Source organism: Dendrobates tinctorius, unplaced genomic scaffold (genome assembly GCF_039654945.1).
Source record: "Dendrobates tinctorius isolate UK_male_01 unplaced genomic scaffold, ASM3965494v1 ptg000145l, whole genome shotgun sequence".
Classification (NCBI taxonomy): domain Eukaryota; kingdom Metazoa; phylum Chordata; class Amphibia; order Anura; family Dendrobatidae; genus Dendrobates; species Dendrobates tinctorius.
The window spans coordinates 18,803,416-18,825,038 of NW_027361812.1; the positions used below are offsets into that span (position 1 = coordinate 18,803,416).

The 21,623-nt window shown below is 46.7% G+C and overlaps 1 protein-coding gene across 4 annotated transcripts in view; it reads right to left on the minus strand.

Annotated features, from left to right (window-relative positions):
- The window catches only part of ZNF385A (zinc finger protein 385A), a 260,612-nt gene that overhangs the window by 35,202 nt on the left and 203,787 nt on the right, over window positions 1-21,623 (minus strand). For all 4 annotated transcript variants that reach the window (XM_073546272.1, XM_073546275.1, XM_073546274.1 and 1 more), the window contains one exon: window positions 112-274. In XM_073546272.1, coding sequence (XP_073402373.1) covers window positions 112-274 — 163 coding nt within the window. The remainder of the gene's footprint in view (window positions 1-111; window positions 275-21,623) is intronic.

Genomic DNA, 21,623 nt, shown 5'->3' on the forward strand with positions numbered 1-21,623 from the left:
TACTTTGCAGTCAGATTCCCTCTTTGCACATTACACTGACAGGTAAACCTCAAGACAACATGTTCTAACATGGATGGATAAAGAAAGAAGAAGCAGTGTTATCGCAGTCACCTTTGCTGTCCGTATCACTCTCGCTGGCACTGGGCGCGGGACTGATCATAGGAGTGGTTCTGTCTCCATCTTGCCCCCCCTCTTTCTGCCGGGTTTTGGCATTCTCAATCCCTTTAACTCTTCGAGCGTGCCGATTCCCTTTATAATGTGCCTCAGCTTGACTCTGCAAGAAAAAAAAATTGCAAACAATCGTAATCTCAGCAGTTATCACAGTGGTTATAATGGTAAGTAGCAGAGTATCTGTGCAGCGCTAATACGAGAGCCGCGGATGCCATGTGCTGCGCCGTGTAACTGCGTGCTGCCCAACTGTCACTACATGTGAGATCATAGCCACCCTGCCTGGGAAAGCAGCATTTGGTGACAGCAGGACGGAGGAATGGGAAGCTGGATTGTTTAAATGTGAGATTTTCACAATTCCCTAATCCATTCACCACCGATTAATTCGGTTATATTCCCAGAGTTATTCCTGAAGGACCAATAAACGAGCGTATAAATGGCATCCTATATACTGTATAGCTGATGTTACAACTATACAAGGCATATGAGACTCTTTATGTCACTGTTAGCAATGCAATGAAGGAAAAGATCTATTGTCAGACAACATAACCCAATTACAAAATATATACACCCCTCTAGATCTACAGCAGAGAAAACTGTGCACAAAATTTACTTGAGTCAGAGACTGGAGTAAGATTTCTGGCATAAGGAATTCCTCAGCTTGTCATGAATTAAATGAGGTGTTGCTTCACACCCCAAGCATGCTGCTGTCTCACCTCAGTTCTAGCCATATTGGTGCAGCCAGGTGAAACTTTTGTGCACTGATGTGCAAAAAAGTTTTGCGACTTTTCAAACCGATTTTCTACAGAATTGTGGAGTAATCACATTGATGAATTGGGCCATAGTTTGAAGTCTGCATATATGGAGATATATAGGTCGGCATAGGAGATACATACACAATGGTTGGCTATTTGTAATCCAGACTATTGCTATACACAAGGGATACATTTTATAAAGTACACTTTTCAGAGTTTTTGCTGTTTCTTTTTTTTATTGCTGCTGGTCTCCTGAATATTCTGTTTTCCAGAGATATGAACCTTTTATTTAGTACTAATTTTGTGGTCTTTCCAAGAGAGTGCCAACAAAGTGATAATGCAGAGCAGCCTAAAATCCTCCCCCTAGAAAATCATGTGAACACCGCCCCCTTGGTAAAAACCATAAAAAGCAGCCCTAAATAAAAAGGCCCATATCTCTGGAACCATAAAGAGCATTAAAAAATAATCTGTCACTAGGTTCGTGCTTTCTGATTTAAAAGCAGCATGATGCAGGGACAGAGACCCTGATTCCAGTGATGTGTCACTTACTGCGTTATTGGATGTACTTTTTATAAAAGCACTGTTTTATAAGTAGAAAATTATCAGTAAAGGACTAGTAAACCTGCTGCCAGGTAGTCCTACCCCGCCCCCAGCAAAAATTGGCAGCTTTCTCCTTATACACAGTGTACACAGAAGCTATGACCGGGTTATACAGAGCTCAGCATTCAGAGAACTGCTGGATCAGCGGAAGAGAAAACCGTTTTCTGCAGCACGCAGTAAAGTAGGTGATGCATCGCAGGAATAATAATAATAATAATAATAATAATAAATTTTATTTTTATAGCGCCGACATATTCCGCAGCACTTTACATTTCAGAGGGGATTTGTACAGACAATAGACATTACAGCATAACAATAATCACATACAGTAGATTATAACAAATACCAAGAGGAGTGAGGGCCCTGCTCGCAAGCTTACAGTCTATGAGGAAAGAGGTAGACACGAAAGGTGGGTGGTAACAGTTGCCCTGATTGTATGGACCAGCCATAATGTTAAGTGTGTAACAGTACAGACACAGAGGGCTAATGGATGCATAAAGCATGTGGGAACATGATGCTGGGAACCTGGTTATGGTAAAACTTTTGGCTCTGCCACACAGGGATAGGTTAGGTTAATGTGTTGAGGCGATAGGCCAGTCTGAATAAATGCGTTTTCAGGACACGCTTAAAATTGTGGGGATTGGGGACTAATCGTATTGACCTGGGAAGTGCATTCCAAAGAATTGGCGCGGCACGTGTAAAGTCTTGGAGACGGGAGTGGGAGGTTCTGACTATTGAGGATACTAACCTCAGGTCATCAGCAGAACGGAGGGCGCGGGTAGGGTGGTATACTGAAACAAGGGAGGAGATGTAGGGTGGTGCTGAGCCATGGAGGGCTTTGTGGGTGAGGGTAATAAGTTTATACTGAATTCTGGAGTGGATGGGTAGCCAGTGTAATGACTGGCACAAGGTAGAGGCATCGGTGTAACGATTGGTGAGGAATATGATCCTGGCTGCAGCATTCAAGACAGATTGGAGAGGGGAGAGTTTTGTAAGAGGGAGACCAATTAGAAGAGAGTTACAATAGTCGAGACGAGAATGAATAAGAGAAACAGTAAGAGTTTTTGCAGAGTCAAAAGTAAGAAAAGGTCGAATTCTAGAAATGTTTTTGAGGTGCAGATGACAAGAGCGAGCCAGTGATCGAATGTGGGGGGCAAAGGAAAGCTCGGAATCAAGTATGACCCCAAGACAGCGGGCATGTTGCTGGGGAGTAATAGTGGAACCACAGACGGAAATGGCAATGTCGGGTGTAGGTACATTAGTAGCGGGAGGAAACACAAGGAGTTCAGTCTTTGACAGGTTCAGTTTCAGATATAGTGAGGACATGATATTAGACACAGCGTTTAGACAATCGCCAGTGTTTTCTAGAAAGGCTGGCGTGATGTCAGGAGAAGAAGCGTATAATTGGGTGTCATCAGCATAGAGATGGTAATGGAAACCAAATCTACTGATTGTTTGACCAATAGGGGCAGTGTACAAGGAGAAGAGGAGGGGGCCTAGAACCGATCCTTGAGGAACCCCAACAGTAAGGGGAAGGTGAGAGGAGGAGGAACCGGCAAAAGAAACAGTAAAGGAGCGGTCTGAGAGATAGGAGGAGAACCAGGAGAGAACGGTGTCCTTGAGGCCAATGGAATGGAGCATAGTGAGGAGGAGCTGATGATCCACAGTGTCGAATGCTGCAGAGAGATCCAAGAGAATTAGCATGGAGTAATGACCATTTGATTTAGCTGTTAGCAGATCATTAGAGACTTTAGTGAGGGCAGTTTCAGTGGAGTGTAAAGAGCGGAAACCGGATTGGAGAGGGTCGAGAACAGAGTTTTCTGAGAGATAGCGGATAAGACGGGAGTGGACCAGGCGTTCCAGGAGTTTAGAGATGAAGGGAAGATTAGAGACAGGTCTATAGTTAGCGGCACAGTTTTGGTCGAGGGATGGTTTTTTAAGTAGTGGATGTATGATGGCATGCTTAAATGAGGAGGGAAAAATACCAGAAGAGAGAGAGAGGTTAAATATTTTAGTTAGGTGAGGAGTGACAGCAGGGGAAAGGGACTGGAGGAGATGTGACGGAAATGGGTCACTGGTGCAAGTAGTTGGGCGAGAAGATGCAAGGAGCCTGCTTACTTCTTCTTCTGTGACTGGTTCAAAATCAGAGAGTGAGTTAGATGCAGTGGGGGAGGGAGGACAGTGCATGGTATGAGGGGATTTGGAGATAATTTCCTGTCGGATCTGGTCAATTTTTTCTTTGAAGTAATTGGCCAGATCGTCAGCTCGGAGCTCCGTGGTTGGGGCCTGTACTCTTGGATTGAGTAGAGAATGAAAAGTGTCAAAGAGACGTTTCGGGTTATTGGACAGTGAGATGATGAGGGTGTTGAAATAGGTTTGTTTGGAGAGGTGAAGGGCAGTGTTGTATGTTCTAAGCATAAACTTAAAATGGATGAAATCAGATTCTCTGCCCCTACATCATGATGATTTCAGGTGAGGAATCAAAAACCCAGTGATGGTTTTCCATAAAAAAAAAAAAAAAAACATGAATATTCAGGAGACCAGTGGGAATGAAATAAGAGCAAAACAATCATCCACTTTTGATGTGGTAACCATATGGTTTACTTATAGCATTATTATTTTGTAAAAGGTGATGTAAAAGTTACAAAATATTTCACAATCATTTCTAAAATGTTGAAATAGTGATATCAGCACAATTAGAGAAAAACAACTATTTATCTGGTTTCTTTCCTGCACTTGCTGACAAGTAGGAATTTTTCCTTTGGGACATCTGAGTAAAAGGACTGAAGCTTCTAGAGACTGGCTCTGCCCAAGGTTTGAAATAACCTTAGATGTTCAGGCCATCATACATATTAAAGCTTGGTGGGACCGGACGACCATCAAATATGGGGGTCTTCTGACTCTCTCCTGATAAATGATATCAGGGAGAGAAATATTGGGCAGATTGGATGTAAACGCCTGATCACCCAAGAGATAAGCCACTTATAGCAGGGTCTGATAGTGGCTTAGTTCTCTGTCCATTGCCAACAATCCTGACTGTACAGTTAATAAACTGGAACACAAAATGGAAGAGGATTTGGAAAATAGTGCTCAAAAGTGAGCATTCCTGCTAATGTGGGGGCCATAGCTGGGCGTGGATGTTTCGATTTTGCCTATTGGTATGTTGGTAGGCATGCAATGCTTGGTCAAGCCAAATGTGGGAGTAGGAAGGAGAGATATATGTCATCTGAATGGGAGTTATGCCAACACCTCTCTAACTTGTATGGGCAGCTTAACACAGAAGATTTAGCGAATCCTATTATTCCTATCATAAGTTGGTTCTCTGGTCTTATGCTACATGTCTGCAGTCACTCTATGTGGCTGCAGATTTGTGAATCCTCACATTGCAAGCACTGCGTGCTGTGAGTATTCCCCTGGCTACATTTTGACTAGAATGTTTCCGGCAAATACACTTGCTGTGAGTGAGGCCGTGCTCCTCTAGTCTGCAAGTAACCACATGTATGCATATCGCATACCTGCAGTCGGATGACCACCTCACCTGGCACCGGCACCGGAGAATCCTCATAGTGTGCACAATGTGACGACTCACAAGTCTGCAGTCACAAAGAGTGACTGTAGGTTTTTAGCTTATGATCAGGCAACCCTTTTAAAATGAAATAATTTAACTCATGGATTCACATTACAAACTCTGGCTTATACGTTTTTTTAATGTTTTCATTGACCTCCAGTGGGACACTCATGGTAGAGATCATCTAGGCTTTTTCTCAGGCTCCATCAGTCTACTCTTGCAAACTGCAGCCAAACCATGAGAACTAATAATCTATGAGTCAGCGCCCTTCTCCATGTAAAGACTCTTTCCATGGGCCAATATCTGGCTTAATGTGCATTCCGAAGAAGGCTCCTTCCCAATCATTGGCCCTTGTAAACATGGCAGTGGTAGGCCTAGAAACAAATTGCTTGTTTGTCAGCTTATTGCAAAATTCAAAATAATCATTGCCAACAGAATCGTGGAATTAGGGGATGTGCTGCAGACAATATGAAAACTGCACAAGGACGAAGCGTTCTGTGCAGATTACCAAGCATGTCCTCGCTCATAGTGGCAGAATGCCCATGGTTTAGACCAGGCGTGTGATGGACACCCCTAGGTGAAGAAAACAGAATATAAACATCTACAGTCAGAAGATAAGAAATATGTTTCAGTATGTTTCTAATTAGTATAACTCAGATGATACATTCACATAAAGATAAAGTTGTTGACTTACGACTCGAGCTATCACAATGGAATGCTGCCTCCTAATGCAAAGTCTCCAAGAAATATTGGAAAATCCACAAGAAACAAGAGCAGCTAAGACTAAGAGTGTAAGTGATAAGCAATGTCGGCCATGTAGAAGCTATATATACAACCGGGGAACCTTACATAAACTATTTTTATCACCAATGACCTTGGGTCAACTATCTAAGTCTACGTTCCCACGCTGCGGTCAGCAGAGGCATGTGAAGAGTGACTGCTTATAACATGTCTCCTCATTCTATATACATCCGTGTACACAAACAATTAAATGCATGTAAACATACAGAGTCGGGAATTTAGGTAACGGATCGTTATACCACATGCCTGACTCTCAAACACTAACAGACGTTGTTGGCTGTAGTACGGGTGTTGAGAGCCGGCCGTCTAGGCCAAGATTTCATTGTAGGTCATTTTTGGCTTTTCAGCCACACCGACTAACAGAGATGTATAAATGAAAGATATTCTAGGAGAATTCTCTCAGTCGTTGCCTCGCTGATAACATACGTCCAAGACGCTGTAAGTATGGAGCATTTCAGGATATATTTTTATTCGTAGTTTTGGAAATAGTGAGAATAGGTTGTTTTTAATGTTTTATTTTTCATCACAGGGAGTTTAGAGAACTGCCTAGGGAATCTAGGAAACTGGATTAGAGAAGTTATACTTTGACTTACCACCAAGTAAGTTTTTCACTTGCCTCCACTTGTGCAGTTATACTTACCTTTTCTGCCCTGTTATGGGCATTGGCTTCACTGTTTTTCTGCGCAAGAGGCGGCGAGTCACTGCTATGAAAGTAGCAGTGACTCTCCAGCGCCTGCGCAGAAGAATGTTGAAGACACTTCCCGTAGAAGGGAGGAAAAGGTGAGTAAAATAGCTTGAGTGCAGGGTACAGGCGCGAGATTCTGGAGCCACAACTGCATGTCACATGGCATTGTGACATGTATAGGAAGGGGTGGTACGCAAATTAATACCGGAGGCAAAAGTTTTCTTCCAGGCACTGCATGTCCCAAAGCCTAGAAGAACTAATTAACATAAGATTAGAAGTCTATTTCTCAGCAACAAGACCGCAGCCATGAGGCATACAGGCAGGACTATTTTAACAATTCTATCACCTGTATGCCAATAGTAACAGCTTAAAAGAGTCCCAGGAGGTGACCGATTCCCTTTAATTATATGTCATATCCAGTTTTGGACTTTTAATCCTTTTGTTCTCTAGAGATAAGCTACCGACAGAGGTCTTTGGCAGTGGCTTTCTCATAGAGAACACGGGAACAGGAACGCCTGGTGGAGTTTTTGAAAGAGTTTAATGAGATAGCTATCTAAAGTGTGCAGGGGCATTTTAAAGTCTCCAAAAGGTTTCCTGTAGGGTTCTCCAATATAGAAGCCAATGGAAAAACGCATGATTAATTACGTAAAATCGTGCTATAAAAAAAAAGACCATAAACTGTGAAAATACGCAAACAGAAAAAAAACTGTACAATGTCTTTCTTGTTTCCTTTTAACTTAAGGCCGGAGTCACACTAAACGTATGGAAAATCGGTCCTAGTCTCCCTGCCGAGAGCCGCACAAGCGTTCTCCGTATGGTCATCCATGTGTAATGCGTTTTCATTGCGATGATGCGATTTTCTCGCACCCATGTATCCATATGACATCTGTATGAAATGTGTATGGCTTTACATTTCTCACTCATTTTCCCCATTGAATGTAATTGCTCAATAGGCTGAAATGAGGAAAATGTGTGCGTATTCGTCGCAAGCTACATGGACGGTCCGAGTTTTTCTTGCACAGATAGGCTTGCATTGGCGAGCCTCAGATGATATATGCGTACAATCGGAGCATGCTGCGATTTTACACACACAAGTTGAATACGCCTGAGAAAAATACGGTGATGTGAGCTGCGCCATAGATTAACACTGGTCCGAGTGCTATGTGATGTTTTCTTACATAGCACTCGCCCATATTCTACGGTAGTGTGACCCCGGCCTAAAACCAACATCTGGCTGCAGAGAATTCTGCTGCAAAAAAAAGAGAAACGTCATTTATAGAAAACCATTCAATAATGTTGAACTTTTTTTTCAAAGACATGGGTATAAGAAACAGGGCGCAGGGCTTTATAATTTCATACACTGTGTTTTACTGCATTTTTGTGACGTTGTTATTGCCATTTTTTGTTGTGTTCTCTGCTGCAGCCAGATAAGTCTATGGAAAAATATGCATTTCTGTGGTTATGCTGGTGATTTTACCATAGTCTGTTTTTTTATAGGACTGAGTAAATGCCAAAAAAGAATATATGTAAAAATGTTACAAATTAAAAACGAATGCTGGTAAGGAAAGACTGAAACCTCCACCTTTCTACAAGTGTTTTAAAGTGCTAAAAACGGGTGCATTTGAAGGGGATCCTAAAACTGGTGATGTAGGACACGAAAACTTGTTGATGGTTGGTAAATTCAGTCTAGATGCAGTACACCATATTGTCAAAGGTGCCCTATGATTTTATGTAACTCTTTATAGGGAATCCGTCAGCAGATGTTTGACCTCATCTGAGAGCAGCATAATGTAAAGAAGGACACTGTGACTCCAGTGATGTATAATTTAGCTTACTGGGTGCAGCAGTTGTGACACAAATCAGAGTATTTATATGTAGCAGAGCTCAGAAAGCTGGCTCCCACGCCACAGCTTTCTATGTACAGTGTGTATATTGCAAATCAGTGCTGGAAGTGGAGTTGGACCAGGATGCTTGGGAGCTGTAGTCCTCTAGTGATAATCTCCTACTGATAAAACACTCATTGCGTTGAAACAGAACACAGCGTAATAAGTGACACATCACTGAAATCAGTGTCTCGGGCCAAACCTCATGCTTCCCTCCGATTATATGTGAAAAATCTGCTGATATATTCCCTTTAAGAAAACAGTATATCTAAATTGTGACTGTCCTTTCCATATAAAGTAGATGGGAGATAGATATATTATTAAAATCTGCAGTTCTGGTTTATTGCACTACATAGCTATATCATGAAGTGATAAATGTAAGACAATTGTATTGGTGCATGATTAAGAAATAAAAAGTGCCCCGAATGAAAAAAAATTAAGTAAAAGGTGACAGGGTGGTAAAGGACATTCAATATTGTAGGCTGGGCAGAGAGAAAATGTAAAAAAAGACTCAAAACAAGATGATGTTGTTGGTGCAAATAGCAAAAAGGAGCAGAGAAAAACAGTTGAAAGAGCAGAAGGAGAAAGCAGTTTTCCCTTTTGGCTGCCATTGACTCGCCATACGCTTAATATCCCCCCACGCTGCCTCAGCTCAGTGTTTAGATAACTGGGGATTAACAGGAAGTCGCCTCTGAAAAATTCTTGGCTGGACCCATCCACAACACAGCAGAAGTCTCCCGGGACAGAAGAGAATCTGTCAAGCGCCTTGTTGCCAGAAAGGTTGGACTTATGAAGCCACAAGTCCAACCAAGGAGAAATGAAATGATACTGAGATACTGAGCTGACTTTTTAATCAACAAAATAATTATACTTCATAAGCATCATATGAAAAACCGCAATGAAATTGTGGGTTGTGGCTCTCCAATAATTAAAATGAGGTGACTTGTAATATTGGGCCAGCTCTTCATAATGTATAGACTGTGTAGCACATCCAAGGAGGTGACTGAAGATTGCAGATACTCTTAGGGCCCCGTCACACACAGCGATCTCACCAGCGAGATCGCTGTGTGTGACAGCGATCAGCGACCGGCCCCCCTGCCGGTATCGCTGTTGGAAAGCCCTGGACATTTTTTTGGTTGCTGGTCTCCCGCTGGCCAGCACGCATCGCTGCGTGTGACAGGCAGACCAGCGATTAGCTGGTAACTAAGGTAAACGCAGGGTTTCTAAGCACGGCGCTGTGCTTAGAAACCCTCTGTGTACCTTAGTTACCAGTGCGCTGATGCAGGGAGCTGGTAACTAAGGTACACATCGGGTTTCTAAGGGACATGCGTCACTTAGAAACCCGATGTATACCTTAGTTACCAGCGCGCTGATGCAGGGAGCTGGTAACTAAGGTACACATCTGTGTACCTTAGTTACCAGCTCCCTGCATCGGCGCGCTGGTAACTAATGTACACAGTGACCCCGCGTGCTCGGCGTCACTGGTGCTGATCGCTGGTGAAGCTGCCTGTGTGACAGCTCACCAGCGATCATGTAGCGACTCACCAGCGATCCTGACACGTTGATATCGTTGTCGGGATCGCTGGTGAGTCGCTATGTGTGACGGGGCCCTTAGTTATGATAATATTTGCGAGGGTAGCTTAATTGGGATCTTTCCCATATTCATTTCACTTTTCAGATTGCTACCCTCCAAACTGTTCCTAGTGTTCTGAAAATATAGAGCTGGAAGTTATTACCTAATCCTACACTTCTGACAAGTCAACCCACATATGCCGCTGTTTCTTTATGTGTAGAGAATATAACCTACTAATCTGTCTGTTAACTCCGGCCAAAGATTTATGCATACATTTGCAGGAAATAAAGGGGCTTCAGAGGAGTACGTTGATGCCTCTGAGACCCAATACGAATTCCAAAACAGGTCTCATCACTTATCGTGTGTCACATGATGATGCTTCTCAACTCTCCCAGAAAGTCAAGGAGGCTTCTGAAAAAAGTGAAGATCACCTGGACTCTTGAAAAAGTTGGGGCACCATAAATAGCTTCCACACCAGAAATCTCACATAAAGTATCATTTCTAGAAGGTTTCCTGCCTGTGATGCTAGTATGTGGTGATGAGGAAAATCAGGCATGGACTGTAAAAAGGGGGTGTGATTATGGAAAAAATCTCCCACATAACTCCTTCCGATATTAACACTGCTATACTTTTAAGTGGCTGGATCGCCCTCACCGTGCCAGGGCCGTGGGGTACTCGGAGCCGGGCCCGGTGGATTTCAATGGGAGATGTCACGGTAGCTGTGACCCGGTCCATGGCCCTGGGCATCCATTGTAAAAGGGCAATGTTGAGTGTGTGGATGATGATTAAAGTTTATGAGTGAATGATTCGTGACGCCACCTGTGGTGTTCGGCAATGAAGATGTTAAGCCGACGCTGCAGACAGATCCTCTGGGACAGATGGTGTGGTGCAGCAATGATGGTGTAGCCCTCCACAGGTAGGGTTGTAGTCCCAGGGCAGAGTAGATGAAGTTGATGGGTGGTAAGGGAGAGAGTGTAGTGTCTGGCACCGAGATGTAGCAGTGCTGAGTGGGTGGGTGCAGTAATAAGCGGAGGACACCAGGGCATGTAGTTCCAAAGCTTTACTCACAGTCTGTTGAGCGTACACGTGCCCGCCTCAGTGCCGTGTCCTCCAGGTCAGGGGCTCAGCCAACTTCCAGGCAAGATGAAGTATCCCCTTCCAACACTCTGCCAACATAAGTGCCTTTTCTGAAAGTCTCCCTTTTGCTCCTATAGTGAAGTACTCTCAGTACTGAGTTACACTGGAGTTCCTCCTGTCAGATGTTCCTATGAACTCTACTTGTACCGCAGACAGCTGTAGCCTGCTTCGAGGACTCCTTGCTACCAAGTCCCGGCTCACTCTTGTTGCTGTTGTGCCCCCAAGTCTTGTGTGGGAATAAAGTGGTGACAACTTCTATTCCTCCGGTGTCTGCTGCAGGACCATTAGTATCCATACAACCTCAGGGACCGGACCCCGGCCTTGCGCTGTGAACTTGGGAAGGGTTCTGCTCTAACCCTAATCCTTAGTCCTCCTCTCCTTACGTTCCATACTAATCCTTCCTTCTTATGGAGAGAGTCAGGCTTTCCATCAATGTCTCTTTCCTGTGCCAGCGGACCCAGGTCACTGAGGTCGGCTGCAGCACTTCCTTCATCCATCCCACTCAGGCTATCTTCACTCCTCCACTGACTCTGTCAGACTGACTAAATCCTAAACTCTTCCCGCTCTTTTGGTGCCAACTAAACTCCACCCGCCTCCCAGCACGCTTCGTGTTCCAAGCAGGGAGCCACCAAAGGGTGCTTTACTACACTACTGTGTTGTGTGGGATGCAGGTGTTGGAGTGTGGTCTGGTGTCTCCACCTTACCTGAATGGTGGGGCACCACACCTCAGGAGGAGGTGCAGTACCTCTGTGGCGACTGAACCCTCAGGGGCGCCACATGGCCGTAAATGTCCTGAGCCTAAATGCAATACCTCTAACATGCTCTCCTCAAATATTATAGGTACCACAATTTTACTTTATGGCCCTATGGCCCTTGCTGCTAGGGAATGGCTTCAACGTCTTTATAGTTAAAGGGGTTCTTCCCTCTAAGATAATATTTGGCCCCAGGTGCAGTATGTTTAAAAATAATAAACCGTGCTGTGCTCACCCACACTGAGTCCGCCAGCAAGTTTCCGCTGATGCGCTTCGGTGTCTTGTATCGTCTGCTGATGTCATGTTGACGCTGTGTCAGCCAATCAGTGAGCTCAGCGGCCATGCCAATGTAGAAGGAATTCCATTTTCAGAACCGCCAAGCTCACTGATTGGCTGCCACAATGTTGTTGTGATGTCAGCACTGTAACCAAAGCCAGACTCGGAGAGCAGCATAGACTTGCTTGTGGACACAAGAACAGTTAGTTCACCTTTCTTTTTTTTTTTTTTTTTTAAACAAGAAGCAGCCGGGGCTGAACATTATCTGAGAGAGCACCCCCTTTAAATTGCACATAATATCATACTTTATTTTATAACCCAAGCAGAAGGTGAATTGTCATAATATAGGTTTGTAATATTTTCATCTTCTAACACCTTGGCAGCCTTTTCCACTGAGGAAGCATATGGCATATTAACAGGACTCTGCTGGCAGTCTACCCTTACAGAGCAGAATTGTGGAAACTTACTAGATTACCAGGACCATTAATAGTTTGCCCTGCCATCGTAAATTGAATTTTCAGTTCTTGATGGAATTCTCATTTACTGCACAGTCAAGCTGAGGCCAATTCATTCATCTCAAGTACGGTAATCTTTATTTCTACCCTTCAGAAACTCAGATTTTATTTTTTTTTTTTTTAAATCTTCTATTTAAAATATCTTTAATGTTTCACAACATATTGTATTAAAACTTTCTAAATGCTTTCACTCACTTTGATCCTTAGAAATAAGGACAAAAAATATTTTTACTTAGTTAAGGAAATAGATGTGCTCAACCTAGATAATCTTCAGCTTTAATTTTACTTATGCTTTCATTAAATATTTTTCTTTCAACAGTAGAAAAAGGAAATCTCATTAGTAGAGAAGCATTAATCAATTTCATAAGACGTGCAGGCATTAAACAATTACCTTACGCACATTACCAGCAAGGAACGGAATCCGGAATAAAAGGTGAATTTATATTTAATAGAGACGCTATGGAGCGATGCTGTGGGAGATGTCCCTATCGCTGGTGCCAGTGCACGTTCTGAAACCTCACCTACTGTTACAATTATTGTCTGGGAAACCAACAGCATAAATGGTTTGGAACGTTTTTCCTAATAAGTTTATGGCGCTCAATTTCTTTAGTAAAGAATATTGCCTGTTCTCCCTACCAGCCCATGCTAAATATGAGGAGGAGGGTGATATATCACTGTACAACACTCATTGACCTCGATAGGAGCTAAGTATACAGATCTCGCACTGTTGGTAGCAACTCAATGCCAAGAGTAGGACACAAAAGGAAAGTAATAAATAGGTACTTTTGGCTTATCAGGTATATTCAAAAAATCAAAGAAATAAAAAAAATCCAAAGAAATACTTAGGGCTCATGCAGATGTTCTTGGTGCAGTCATGAACCACAATGCGCAGACTGGCCGCAGGTTTCCCAACCCAAGCATGACTGCCCCATAGAAATATATTGAGCCATCATGCTCCGGTTGGGAGACTTGCGTGCATTGCAGTCCATGATTGGACCAAGATCCATGGATGTCTGCATGAGCTCTAAGTTGCAGGGATGGACATAACATTGGTGCAGCCTGTATAGAGGCCCAAGAGGTACTACTTTCAAGCAGTTTCTATCCCAGACACATAAAATGGTGCATTATTGGACTGCAAATGGCCCATATACTGTTCTTGAACAAGAGCCCTCTGAATTACCTTCAGTTTTGCAGGTCCCATTGTGATACTTTTTAGTATAAAAGGAATACTTTTATATAGATAGAAACTGCTTGGAAGTAGTACCTCTTGGGCCTCTATACAGGCTGCACCAATGGTATGTCCATCTCTGCAACTTAGAGCTCATGCAGACATCCATGGATCTTGGTCCAATCATGGACTGCAATGCATGCAAGTCTCCCAACCGGAGCATGATGGCTCAATATATTTCTATGGGGCAGTCATGCTTAGGTTGGGAAACCTGCGGCCAGTCTGCGCATTGTGGTCCATGACTGCACCAAGAACATTTGCATGAGCCCTAAGTATTTCTTTGTTAAAGCACCACTCCAGCTGTTTTTGTTTTTTGTTATTGCAGCGCTGGAGTGGTGCCACTTATCTAAGTTCCCTGCCCCTAGTATTATACTCACCAGCCGCCATCTCATTTGTTATCGACACCACTCTGATCGGTCTTGTGCTGGTTGTGACCTGCCAGATCGTTCCAGTGCTCGGTGATCTGGAAGTCACAACCCATTGTAAGTCTGAGAGACAGAATGAGGTCAGAATGAGGATCTGATAGATGTACACTGAAATACTGTGACCTTTACCTCTGACTTCTGTTCTGTCAAAAGTTGTGGTTATAAGATGGCGGCGAGGGACCAGAGAGGTGCCAGGAACAGCTGAAGACAGTGGCTAGTGAGTATATTACTAAGGTCAGTGAACTTACATTATGTAGTTGCGCCACTCCATTACAGAAATAAAAAAAGGCTGGAGTGGTTTCACTGGAGAATTTGGCTGCCACAAGCCACCACTATGAGGAGCTAAATTGACCAGGGAACATTCACTAGAAATGGGTTGTTGATGATTTATTTAATCAGTGGGGGTAAGATTCCCGATATACTGTCGATCAGCTGTTAGCTCCAAACCGCGAATGGAGCTGAACAGCACAGCTCTATACACTGTGTAGTGGTTATTATTAGCTTCTACTGTCTAGAATTGAACCCCACCGATCTGATATTGATGAGTTATCCCATGGATAAGTCATCAATATCATATGCCCAGAAAATCCCTTTAAGATTCCTTTATTTGTGACACAATGAGAGACTTTTATGATGTCTTAAAACTGGACAACTTAATCCAGACCAGGCATACAGGCAGAAAATGAATAAAACTTATCCCATTGACACACGCAACACAATTATCTCTTCCTTAAGTTATTTCTTGATTGGCATCAATTAGACAAATATTTAGGTTTATAACCACTTTTTTGCACAACTTGGAGCATTTTAAGTGTCCCCTTTTTCCAGATACTTTAAAACTGCCTTGCGAGGGGCAAAAACTGTCTAAATTACATAGTTATGGTGAATTTTTCCATAAAGTAGATGCCGAATGAGGGTCTCACTAAGGAACTAACACCAATTACTAGAACACGGGCAGCAAGGACCCTGATCCTGCTCACTGCATGACCGAACGTAGCATCGGTCAAGTTTGTGCCCTGTAACTGTAGGGAAGTGGACTGATCTATGGACCTGTCTGCAGCAGGAAAGTGAATGCAAGATGTGCAGTAAGTGTACTTTATGTGAACTGGTGTATACATGGGGGGAGACAGCTAGAAATAGTGGAAGATGGTGAAGTACTAGGTTTTGGCCACTAGGGGGAGACAAAGAACAGCAGGAAAAGGAGACGGTGTAGTACTAAGGTTTGGCCACAAGATGGAGACAGAGCAGTGAGAAAAGGGCTTAGCAGCTTAAGGCTAGGAAACCGCATAGTCATGATGGGCGGATATACGAGGACTCAAGAGGGGAATTCCCAGGGAGGGGAATAAAAAGGGAGAGAGAGTTCCAGAAGGAAGCCAGTCCAGGAGGAGGAGTTCAGCAGAGGGGAAGACTGAAGGAGGAGACTAAAAGAGGAAGAGCTCCAGAAGGGACTGGAAGGAGAAACAGTCAGGGGGGTGGCCCTGACAGGAGAGCCGCAAGACAGAGGAAGCCCGGGGGTACCAGACAGATGGACTCGGACAGGCGAAGCGCTCTGGTGGTAGACCTAGGGCAGCCACAGAGATAGAACTGCGAGGGACGTCAATTGAGGAGGGAGAAGAAGGTGCAAGTTACCCGGGCCTGTGTGTACGGAAGCTGTCGTGGTGCTGGTGTGTTGCTGTGGTCGTCGGGAGGATGGCCAATAAAGAGGACCTGTTGAATGTAAACCGGTTTCTGTCTCCAGTCTGTTTGCGGTGAAAAAGGGACCACCCCCCAAGTCGGCACACGTACCTACATAACCATACAGTACATACATTTTCAGTACAAATAAATGGCTCTAGGAAAACAGACATATGTTTCAATTTTACTAAATCCAAGGTCTAAAACAAGAATTGACAGAGCCATTGGGATTTGGAATGAAACATTGCACAAAACATTTAGAAATGTAAGGCACATGTGCGGTATTATTATGCGGTATTACCGTATATACCAGGAGTCTCAAACACGCGACCCGCGGGCCGCATGCGGCCCCTGAGGCAGGCATCTGCGGCCTGCGGTGCCGCACATGTCTCATGCTAGAAAGGAGTGCGCTGCTCCGTTGTGACTAGACTGAAACAACCTCTTCACAACAAAAACATCCCATCTCGTGACCCCTCCCATGTGACTGATCACATGAGTCATCACTGCAGGTCCTGTGGGAGCAGTTTGCAGCTTTTTCCCAGCGTGTGTGTGAGAGGACTCAGGTACATTTTATACAGCCGCTGTGTGCTGGCGCCGGCTGTGGACTGCTCCATGTTATACGGCGGGGATGGCTATGAAGGGGGTAATAACTGCACGCTTATGTTACCTGCACTGTACTGTGTCACGTAGGCTGCTCCTGCAGAGCTGTGCAGCCGCTCACTGTCGGGATTAGTGTCTGGGTGTAAAGTTCTGGCTGTGGACGGAACAAGAGCAAATAAGCCTCTCATCACAGCAGGCTCACTGCAGGGGTTGTCACACCGCTCTATAGGCCACGACTGTCCGATCAGTGGGGTCTGTCAGCATTGTGTATGTGTGTGCTGTGGTCATAAAGGTACAGAGCCCCCATACCTGTACTGTAACTGCCCGTACATACAGGTACAGAGCCCCCATACCTGTGCTGTAACTGCCCCTACATACAGGTACAGAGTCCCAATACCTGTGCAGTAACTGCCCCGTACATACAGGGACAGAGCCCCAATACCTGTGATGTAACTGCCCCGTACATACAGGGACAGAGCCCCAATACCTGTGCTGTAACTGCCCCTACATACAGGTACAGAGCCCCAATACCTGTGCTGTAACTCCCCCTACATACAGGTACAGAGCCCCAGTACCTGTGCTGTAACTGCCCCCACATACAGGTGCACAGCCCCCATACCTGTGCTCTAACTGCCCCTACATACAGGTACAGAGCCCCAGTACCTGTGCTGTAACTGCCCCCACATACAGGTACACTGCCCCCATACCTGCGCTCTAACTGCCCCTACATACAGGTACACTGCCCCCATACCTGCACTGTAACTGTCCCTACATACAGGTACACAGCCCCCACATCTGCACTGTAACTGCCCCTACATACAGGTACACTGCCCCATACCTGTGCTGGAACTGCCCCTACATACAGGTACACTGCCCCCATACCTGCACTGTAACTGTCCCTACATACAGGTACACTGCCCCCATACCTGTGCTGTAACTGCCCCTACATACAGGTGCACAGCCCCCATACCTGTGCTGTAACTGCCCCTACATACAGGTGCACAGCCCCCATACCTGTGCTGTAACTGCCCCTACATACAGGTGCACTGCCCCCATACTTGTGCTGTAACTGCCCCTACATACTGGTGCACAGCCCCCATACCTACACTGTAACTGCCCCTACATACAGGTGCACTGCCCCCATACTTGTGCTGTAACTGCCCCTACATACAGGTACAGAGCCCCCATACCTGCACTGTAACTGCCCCTACATACAGGTACAGAACCCCCATACCTGTACTGTAACTGCCCCTACATACAGGTGCACAGCCCCCATACCTGTGCTGTAACTGTCCCTACATACAGGTGCACAGCCCCCATACCTACACTGTAACTGCCCCTACATACAGGTGCACAGCCCCCATACTTGTGCTGTAACTGTCCCTACATACAGGTGCACTGCCCCATACCTGTACTGTAACTACCCCTACATACAGGTGCACTGCCCCATACCTGTACTGTAACTGTCCCTACATACAGGTACACTGCCCCCATACCTGTGCTGTAACTGCCCCTACATACAGGTGCACAGCCCCCATACCTGTGCTGTAACTGCCCCTACATACAGGTGCACAGCCCCCATACCTGTGCTGTAACTGCCCCTACATACAGGTGCACTGCCCCCATACTTGTGCTGTAACTGCCCCTACATACTGGTGCACAGCCCCCATACCTACACTGTAACTGCCCCTACATACAGGTGCACTGCCCCCATACTTGTGTTGTAACTGTCCCTACATACAGGTGCACTGCCCCATACCTGTACTGTAACTGCCCCTACATACAGGTACAGAACCCCCATACCTGTACTGTAACTGCCCCTACATACAGGTGCACAGCCCCCATACCTGTGCTGTAACTGTCCCTACATACAGGTGCACAGCCCCCATACCTACACTGTAACTGCCCCTACATACAGGTGCACAGCCCCCATACTTGTGCTGTAACTGTCCCTACATACAGGTGCACTGCCCCATACCTGTACTGTAACTACCCCTACATACAGGTGCACTGCCCCATACCTGTACTGTAACTGCCCCGTACATACAGGTGCACAGCCCCCATACTTGTGCTGTAACTACCCCTACATGCAGGTGCACTGCCCCATACCTGTACTGTAACTGCCTCTACATACAGGTGCACAGCCCCCATACCTGTGCTGTAACTGTCCCTACATACAGGTGCACAGCCCCCCAACCCTACACTGTAACTGCCCCTACATACAGGTGCACAGCCCCCATACTTGTGCTGTAACTGTCCCTACATACAGGTGCACTGCCCCATACCTGTACTGTAACTACCCCTACATACAGGTGCACTGCCCCATACCTGCACTGTAACTGCCCCTACATACAGGTGCACAGCCCCATACCTGTGCTGTAACTGCCCCTACATACAGGTGCACTGCCCCATACCTACTGTCACGGCCCCCGGTCTTGCCATCACGGCCCCCGATCCCCCTGTCACGCTCCCAGGCTGGCGTCCCCGTGCGCGCGGCTATGCTTACCTCGCCCGGCAGCCGCGCTCCCTCCAGTCCCGCCGTCGGCGTCTCTCTCCGTCTGGCCCGCGGCTGGTGACTTCACCGCGGGCCTCGCGCATGCGCTGTAGGCCGCGGCTGGCTCTTCACAGCTGAGCTGGTCTCCGGCGGTGCCCTGCCCCGATTGCCCGCCGGACCAATGAGGGCACAGCGGCAGCCATATCAGGCCGCCCTCCCCTAGTGGAGGCGCCTGACCGTGTTTGTTTCTTGCAGCACCTTAGGCCCTGTGCTCTCGCCTGGTATCAGGCTCCCTGCCTAATCTCTGTGTTTGCTTCCAGCCCTGCTCCAAGTCCTGTGTCCGTGCCTGCTCCGAGTCCGGTGTCCGTACCTGCTCCAGGTCCTGTGTCCGTACCTGCTTCCAATCCTGTGTCCGTGCCTGCTCCAAGTCCGGTGTCCGTACCTGCTCCAAGTCCTGTGTCCATACCTGCTCCAAGTCCTGTGTCTGTACCTGCTCCAGGTTCTGTGTCCGTACCTGCTTCCAATCCTGTGTCCGTGCCTGCTCCAAGTCCGGTGTCCGTACCTGCTCCAAGTCCTGTGTCCGTACCTGCTCCAGTCCCGTGTCCGTGCCAGTTCCAGTCCTGTCTCCGTACCTGCTCCAGCTCTGCCTACCCGAGTCCGTACCTGCCGTCAGCCTCAAGCTCTGACTGCACGGGCCTCTACCTGCTGTCCTGTTCTACTCTAGGCTACCGGTGTCTGTTCCAGCCGTCCTTACACAGTCCTTCTTCCCGTCTACCGCTCTGTGATCCATTCCGAGCCGCCCCTCTTGGTTTCGGCTGCCGTGGCATTCGAGTCTCTGGACTTGCGCCAAACGGTCCCTGAATAGGGGTCGGTCACACCTGGCTGCTCGTCCGGGGCCCCTTGGTGCCACGGCCCAGAGGGTCCACTCCAGGGAATTCCGCCTTGCCGTGTGCGGTGCTAACACCTACACTGTAACTGCCCCTACATACAGGTGCACAGCCCCCATACTTGTGCTGTATCAGCCCCTACATACAGGTGCACTGCCCCATACTTGCACTGTAACTGTCCCTACATACAGGTGCACAGCCCCCATACCTGTACTGTAACTGCCCCTACATACATGTACACAGCCCCCATACCTGTGCTGTAACTGCCCCTATATACAGGTGCACAGTCCCGATACCTATGCTGTAACTGCCCCTACATACAGGTGCACAGCCCCCATACCTACACTGTAACTGCCCCTATATACAGGTGCACAGCCCCCATACCTGTGCTGTAACTTCCCCTGCATACAGGTACACTGCCCCCATACCTGTGCTGTATCTGCCCCTACATACAGGTGCACAGACCCCATACCTGTGCTGTATCTGCCCCTACATACAGGTGCACATCCCCCATACCTGTGCTGTATCTGCCCCTACATACAGGTGCACAGACCCCATACCTGTGCTGTATCTGCCCCTACATACAGGTGCACAGACCCCATACCTGTGCTGTATCTGCCCCTACATACAGGTGCACAGACCCCATACCTGTGCTGTATCTGCCCCTACATACAGGTGCACATCCCCCATACCTGTGCTGTATCTGCCCCTACATACAGGTGCACTGCCCCATACCTTCACTGTAACTGCCCCGTACATACAGGTGCACTGCCCCATACCTACACTGTAACTGACCCTACATACAGGTACACTGCCCCCATACCTGTGCTGTAACTGCCCCTACATACAGGTGCACAGCCCCCATACCTGTACTGTAACTGCCCCTACATACAGGTGCACAGCCCCCATACCTGTGCTGTAACTGCCCCTACATACAGGTGCAGAGCCCCCATACCTGTGCTGTAACTGCCCCTACATACAGGTGCACAGCCCCCAGACCTGTGCTGTAACTGCCCCTACATACAGGTGCAGAGCCCCCATACCTGTGCTGTAACTGCCCCTACATACAGGTGCACAGCCCCCAGACCTGTGCTGTAACTGCCCCTACATACAGGTGCACAGCCCCCATACCTGTGCTGTAACTGCCCCTACATACAGGTGCACAGCCCCCAGACCTGTGCTGTAACTGCCCCTACATACAGGTGCACAGCCCCCATACCTGTGCTGTAACTGCCCCTACATACAGGTGCAGAGCCCCCATACCTGTGCTGTAACTGCTCCTACATACAGGTGCACAGCCCCCATTCTTTTGCTGTAACTGCCCCTACATACAGGTACACTGCCCCATACCTGTACTGTAACTGCCCCTACATACAGGTACACTGCCCCCATACCTGTGCTGTAACTGCCCCTACATACAGGTGCACAGCCCCCATTCTTTTGCTGTAACTGCCCCGTACATACAGGTACACTGCCCCATACCTGTACTGTAACTGCCCCTACATACAGGTACACTGCCCCCATACCTGTGCTGTAACTGCCCCTACATACAGGTGCACAGCCCCCATACCTGTGCTGTAACTGCCCCTACATACAGGTGCA